Source organism: Calypte anna, unplaced genomic scaffold, assembly GCF_003957555.1.
Source record: "Calypte anna isolate BGI_N300 unplaced genomic scaffold, bCalAnn1_v1.p scaffold_156_arrow_ctg1, whole genome shotgun sequence".
Lineage (NCBI taxonomy): Eukaryota > Metazoa > Chordata > Aves > Apodiformes > Trochilidae > Calypte > Calypte anna.
The window spans coordinates 1,822-9,028 of NW_022045454.1; the positions used below are offsets into that span (position 1 = coordinate 1,822).

Sequence of the window (7,207 nt, forward strand, 5' to 3'; positions counted from 1 at the left end):
ACCATCAGGGGTTTTTATGTCTGGCTTTAACAAGCTTTAGCTCAGGCTCTGGCTGTCTGACTCAGGTTGGGACACGACAGAGAAGGTGAATGCAGCAACATGTGGTTATTATTCACTTATAGCCCACGCCTCTGCACAAACCCCGATGGGCAGATGCCAACCTGCTCTCTTCTCCTCTCTGTTTTGTCCTGGGCTTGCCAGGGGCATGGGAATGAGTTTTCTCCTCATATTCCTCACATATTCCCACTCTTCTTGGGATCCGGAGCCAACGGTGCTGCTGTGCAAAATGCAGCTGGAGCTGCTGAATTTCCCTTGGTTGAGCCCCAAAATCCCTTGGCCTGCCCCAGTGTCCCACAGGGAGCTGCAGGCAGGGCTCTGCATCAGGATGAGCATCCCCTTTCCAAAAAAAAGCCCCTCTTGTAGGAGCTCCGATGCCCCAAGGCTGGATCAGCATCCTGGGGAAGCCTGAGAGGATAGTTCCCTGGGGAAACTGAGGCAGCGTGTGGGGTGTAGCAGAGCTGGGTGAGCTTTGCTGGTTCCAGCCTCTCTACATTGTGTGCAAGCTGCCCCCAGGGTGGGGATGGGACCCTCCTGTCCCTCTCATGACCCGTGTGAGCCCTTCCTGCCCTCCTCCCACCTCCTGCTTGGAGCACCTGGTGTCACATTGAGTTTAATGAAGTGTCCAAGGTCGCTCTTTTCCCCCCCCACCCCCTCACCCTGCCTGAGTGTAGGACCTCTTGTTATAGCCAGGGAAATTATGGGTGGTTGGGCTCCCTCCCTGCACCCAAGCTATAATTTAGTTTTATATAAAATGTGGTTCAGCCCCTGTTGTGCAAGCATTTGCTATTCTGGGTGCTGGGGAGAGGAGGGATGGGGCAGCAAGGAGGGGGCTTGCAGTGCCTGGGGGAGCACAGCATCGCATTCAGCACCCCACAACCCCCCGGACCCTCTGCTGGGGGGGGCAGTGAGCCCCCAACCCCCAGTTCTGGCTCTGCAGGAGGTGGTCGTGGCTTCTCCTCACTGGGTTTCAGCAAGGGGGTGTCGGGCCTTGGGGTTTATCCCCCTACTCCCCGGGGAATAATCTCATGTTGGGGATTTTCTTGCCCCATCCAAGGGGGTCCCGCTGCTCGTGTCCCAGAGGAAAGGGGAAGGGGAGGAGGTGGCAGGGAGCTCTCTGAAGGCAGACAGTGGCTCTTTCATGGCAAGGAGGGGGGGATGAAAAAATCCAGCTTGAACCGCTGAGTGTAACCGGATCCCCTGGCTTTTTAGAGAAGGAATGTGGGACCTCCGGAGGGTTTTTGGGAGGGTGCAGCCCAACCGCTGGCATTAGAGGGGGGAAAGGGGGGTAAGGGGGGAAGGTGCAGAGTGTTGCAGCTCCCATGCCGATCCCCAGCAGCCCCAAATCCATCGCAGCTCTTCCCTCCCCGACCCTTCGCAAAGCCAAGAGGGGCAGCTGGATGTCCCCCAAATCCGAATCCCAAAGCACCCCGTGGTGCCTTTACTTGGGGCTGTGCTGTGGGTGATGGGGGGGTTGGGTGACCGGGGGGGGCTCAGAGCACCTGGGGAGGCTCAGAGCACCCTGGGGTGCTCGGCTCCAACCTTTTTGCTCTTGCAGAGGTGGCTGAGACCCCGCAGCCCCCGCCCAAGCAGCCGCCGGCAGCACCGGGAGAGCCCCGGCCGCCCTCCCGCCCCGCGGTGCCGAAGAAGGAGAAACCCTTGGAAGGTGATGAGTCCCGAAAAGTCGTGACAAAAGTTCCCCGTCCCGAAGTCGCAGGTGCTCCTGAAGCTGTGACATGTGAGTGTTTCCCTCCGGAGCTCCAAACACCCTTGGACTTTGGGGGCTGCTGCTGTCTGATCAATAACGGGGAGCTCAGAACCTGGGCAGCTGTGCTGGGAATCCTCCTCCTCATCCTCCTCTTCATCCTCCTGCTCTTTTTCTGCTCTTTTCCACATCCATACAGAAGGGTTTAACTGAGCCTGAGTCACCAGGAGCCTGGGAAAGTGCTGGGTGGCATCCAACAGCACCCTGATGCCAGTCGGTGCCCTGGGAGGTGGAAGGGGAGGAGGTGGAGATGTGGTGCTGAGGGATGTGGTTTTTAGAGTTGGGTTGATGGTTAGACTCGAGGATCTTAAAGGTTCTTTTCCAAACAGAATGATTCTGAGGGTAGGAAGAGGGAACCAGTCCTTGGGGGCAGGAGCTGGGCTGGAGCCACATCCCAGGAGCAGGAGAGAGGAGCCCCTCAGGCTCCACGGCCAAGGGAGGGGGTTACAACACCGTTTTCTGGGACAAAGGGAGATGTTTCCCTCTGGATTTGGGGTGTCCAGGACATGGGGGAGGCTGATGCAGAACCGGAGCAAAGGAGGGGCAGGCTGGCTCTGCTGAGGAGCTGGTTTTGCTGGAGGTGGTGGTGGGGCTGAGCAGCACCTCCCAGTTTCTGCTGCTGGTGCCCCCACCCTGAGAAACATGGGCGGGGAGCAGAGGTGGGGGTCAGGGTGCCCTTGCCCCATTTCCCATTTCAGGAGTGGGTGCAGAGGTGGCAGCTGGGGACAAGGCTCTGCCAGGGTCACAGCATCCATCCTTCATCCTGTCCCCAGCCTGAATCCCAGGGTTTTGCTCCCCAGCTGCCCCTCTCCCCGTGCAGCCACCCCCCTTCTATGGGGTGCACGCCCTCAGCTTTCCCTTCCAAAAGGATGGGAAGGGGCTGAATGCTTCCCAACAGGGAGAGAGGTGGGAAGGTGGCTGCAAACTTCCAAGAGTGGGAAGGAAAGGGGACAGAGGGCAAAACCCCGGGTGCTCCTGGGGGTGGACGTGGAGTGTGAGGAGAGTGCACGTTTCCTCCAGCAGTTTGAGCCCTTGCAAAGCATCTGGGAGCTGGGCTGGCTGCCCACAGACATTCTGCACCTCTGAGTCACTGCAGCCTGCTGCACCCTGCATGGAGCAGCCCCCTCCCCAGCCCAACCCCCCCCCAGCAGCCATCCCAGGAGCTCCAGGGCCAGGAGGAACGTGGCCACCTGCATCCAGGCTTCTTTTGGGTGCTTGAGTTCACCCCTCGTTCTCTCCTTTTCCTTGGGAAATGAGGTTCAGCCCCTCTGCAGAGCATTGCCTCCAGCAGCCTCCTGGAGCCCCTGGCTGCCCTTGGGTGGGGGGAGCAGCACAGGATCATGGTTTGGGTTGGAAGGAACCTTAAAGATCATCCAGTGCCACCCCCCCTGCATAGGCAGGGACACCTCCAGCTAAAGCAGCTTGCTCCAGGTTGCAGCACCCCTTGTGAGGGGCTAATAATCCCCCCCCCCATTTGGCAGGGCCTGGGGAGCTCCCCCATGGGAGGTGGAAGGGGTGGTGGCATTTTTGAGCCACTAAAGGTGAAGAGGGAGCAGGCAGCAAGGGGCTGTGTCCTTCTCCAGCAATGCCAGGATCAGCTCCCCCGAGGCTCAGGATGATCTTCTGGCAATTCAGGAGCAACCAAAAAGTGGGCACTGTGGTTTTTTGGGGGGCTCCCCGTGCTGAGTTTCATCCCAGTAACAGATGAAGAGGGGGCAGAAATTGTTGGCTGCCTCTTTGCCATTTGCTGGAGTTTGGGGTTGATTTACAAACAATTTCATCTGAGGAATGCAGGGAAATGGTGATTGCCAAAGCCAGCGTGTTGCAGACTGCTGCAACCCCCTGGAGAACCCAGAACTCCAGCCTGGCTCCTACCAGGGTCCCTGGGGGGGCTGGGCATCCTCAGACCACCCTGGTCACCCTCCAGCTGGGTGCCACTCAAGGGCACTGGGGAAGGGTGCACATGAAGCCAACACCTCTCAGGAGGGTTTTTTTGGGGGGCACAAACACACATCCCATTTTATCCAAGACCTGTTTTGCACTTCTTTCTGCCCTTCTTCACCCTCCTACTTCCATCCTGCTCTTCCTGCTCAGCCCTGGTTATTTTCAGTTCCCTTCCCAGCACGGGTCAGGTCCCAGCTCAGCCAGGCAGAGCCACTGGCTCCACAATTCTTTTTTTTTCTGGAGTTATTTTTTTGTTAACCTTCATCTATTTTATTTTCACCAGCAAGGGTGGGTGCAGGACAGGGTTCATCTGAGTCCCTTCCACCCTCTGGGTCTCCCGTGCCCCACAGCCACCCCAGGCAGAAAGCAGCTCCTGTTCCCAGCAGCTGGAGGTGCCTTTGCCCTCGAGCCTCTGGCCTGAATCATCCCTTGTTTATTGCTGCCTGAAAGGAAAAGCAAAATTTGGCCCAAGCACCATCCGACAGGATTTTATTTTATTTTATTTGTGCCTTCCATTGGGGTTGCTCCAGGGGGGGGATGGATGCTCCAAACACCCCCTCCCTAGTGCTGGTGCTTTCCCCATCACAGGAGATGTGGGGAGATGGTGCTGAGCAGAAAGGATGGGCTGAGCCCATGCTCCAGCAGAATTCCTGGTGGGATTTGGGGCCACCAGCTCTCTCGTGGCTGCAGCATGCGAGGGCTGGAGGCAAGGCACAGGCAGAGCAGATGTTATTTATTTTCCTCCTCCTGCAGAAAAGTTCAGCCAGAGGCTGGGGAGCCTTTTGATGAAGTGGACAATTTTCCTGGTCCTGGGGCTCTCTGGTGGCACTTCATCTTCTCTGCCTTTATGGAGGGTGGTGGGGACATCCTGGAGCTCCATCCAGCAATGCCTTTCTCTGGGCTTGTGGGACAGTGGCTTCTGGGGTGGTGGCTCTCAGCTGGAAGCAGCCACAGGTTCTTCTTCTCTTCTCTTCTCTTCTCTTCTCTTCTCTTCTCTTCTCTTCTCTTCTCTTCTCTTCTCCTCTCTTCTCTTCTCTTCTCTTCTCCTCTTCTCTCCTCTTCTCTCCTCTTCTCTCCTCTTCTCTCCTCTTCTCTCCTCTTCTCTCCTCTTCTCTCCTCTTCTCTCCTCTTCTCTCCTCTCCTCTTCTCTTCTCTTCTCTTCTCTTCTCTTCTCTTCTCTTCTCTTCTCTTCTCTCTCTTCTTCTCTTCTCTTCTCCTCTTCTCTTCTCTTCTCTTCTCTTCTCTTTCTTCTCTTCTCTTCTCTTCTCTTCTCTTCTCTTTCTCTTCTCTTCTTCTCTCTCTTCTCACTTGACTCAAGGTGAGCACCCTTCCCATGTCTCTGCACCCACCATGCTTGGTCTCAGTGGCTTCATCCCTCCTGCCTGTGCCAGCCATCTCCTCCTCCAGTTCTTCTGCTGAGTTTTGGCAGTTTCAGCCCATCCTTCCCAACAGGACTTTATTTCTCATTCTTTTTTCATCCCTTCCTCTCTCTGGAACCTGCCTCCTTCCCTCCATCCCCCTCTTCTGCATCTTTTTTTCCATATCCATCCTTTTGGACCAACCATCTCTCAGCATCTCTCTATCCCACCCACCAGCCCATCAGCTGGGGACCAGGTTCCTCTGTGCTGGCAGGGGACCTGCCACAGGTTTGTCCCCCCCATGGAACATTCAGAGGGGTGAGGGCAGGGGGGATAACGTGCTGTTCTCTCCCCCAGGCCAACCCCAGGTGCGAGCAGCCCTGCAGCCCCCCAGCCCCTGCACCCACCTGCTGCAGAACGGGGCTGGGAGGGGGCTGGATCCAGGTGGTCCCAAGGGGGAGGCCGGGAACGGGGTCTTCCGCCCCCTCCCCACCTCTGCCAAGCCCCCCCGCAAGCTGCAGTCCCACCACTCCATCAACAGCCAGAGCAGCAAGAAGAGCAAGGGCAGCTCCAAGTCAGCCTCCTCCCACATCCCTATTGAGGCACAAGAAGGTACCAGCTTTCCATGGGGGGGGGAGTCCCTTTCCAGCCATTCTCTTGTAGCTCCTCATCCCAGGGGTGATGGGAGTGGGTGTGCCTTGGAGACCCCCAAATCTGGGTGCCAGCTGAGCTTCTCCCCACTCCTGGCAGCCCTCTGCAAGGTGGGTGCTGAGTGGGGTCATTTTGTCCTATTTTGTCCTTCAAAAGTGGCCTCTCTTGGGCTCTGGGCATTGAGGTGAGGCCCCTGGGGCAGTACCTGGCTCTTCCCATCCCTTCCATTAATTCCCAAGACCCTGGGGCAGTTCCTGGCTCTTCCCATCCCTTCCATTAATTCCCAAGGGCACTGAAGGAGATCCCTGGGGCAGTACCTGGCTCTTCCCATCCCTTCCATTAATTTCCAAGTCCCTGGGGCAGTTCCTGGCTCTTCCCATCCCTTCCATTAATTCCCAAGTCCCTGGGGCAGTTCCTGGCTCTTCCCATCCCTTCCCTTAATTCCCAAAGGCACTGAGGGAGATCCCTGGAGCAGTGCCTGGCTCTTCCCATCCCTTCCCTTAATTCCCAAGGGAAGATTTCCACCTTTTTGGGGCTGACCATCCCTCTGCCAGGCACTGCCTGCCCCAGCCTGACCGTGGGTGCTGCTGTCCCCCCATCCCCCTGTCCCCCCCACCCACTCTCCATCCATTTCTCCCCAGACTGCTGCGTCCACTGCATCCTCTCCTGCCTCTTCTGCGAGTTCCTCACCCTCTGCAACATCGTCCTGGACTGTGCCACCTGTGGCTCCTGCACCTCTGAGGATTCCTGCATCTGCTGCTGCTGCTGCAACTCGGGCGAGTGCGCAGACTGCGACCTCCCCTGCGACATGGACTGCGGCATCATCGACGCCTGCTGCGAGTCTGCAGACTGCCTGGAGATCTGCATGGAGTGCTGCGGGCTCTGCTTCTCCTCCTGAGGAGCTCAGCTCAAGGGGGGAACCATTGGGACACCCCCAATCCCCCCCCCAGCCCCTCCTGTGCAGCCCAAGCTGGCTGTGGGGGGACATCCCTAGGTGTGAAACCCTGATAGACGGAGCCCGGTGATGTTCCCTTCCCCCCCTTGCAAATCTTGGAGCTGGTGAGGGAGGTGTGGATCCTGCTTGGGGAAGGGTTTGTAGGGCCCTTGGGGTCTCTGGGGACAGCTGGCATCTTGTCATGCTCCACCTCATCCCTGTGTTTGGGTTGGTTTGCCCAGGCTGGCAGGAGCCTTCTGAGCCCAAAGCTGGAGTGCCCATCCCATGCCCCACTGAGCCCACAGGTGCCACCTCGCTGTCCCAGCATTGGGAACAGCCACTGCCAGCACCCAGGCTGCCCCAGGAAGGTGCTGCAGTTTCCACAGGAGTGGCACAGAGCATCCCCCCCCCCTCTCCACTTGCAGCCCTTGGTCACAGAGCTTTGCTCCCTGCCAAGAACCCACCGGGAAGCACCGAAACCTTTAGCCAGGCTGGGGG

General features: G+C 57.9%; 1 protein-coding gene across 1 annotated transcript; it reads left to right on the forward strand.

The window, feature by feature from the left end:
• Nucleotides 1-1,615: 1,615 nt before the first annotated feature.
• Nucleotides 1,616-7,003, forward strand: MDFI (MyoD family inhibitor; the record flags this gene model as incomplete). Its single annotated transcript, XM_030468552.1, has 3 exons — nt 1,616-1,795; nt 5,482-5,736; nt 6,417-7,003. Coding segments are annotated over 3 exons (692 nt in total), but the record flags the coding sequence as incomplete, so codon positions are not given.
• Nucleotides 7,004-7,207: the final 204 nt, after the last annotated feature.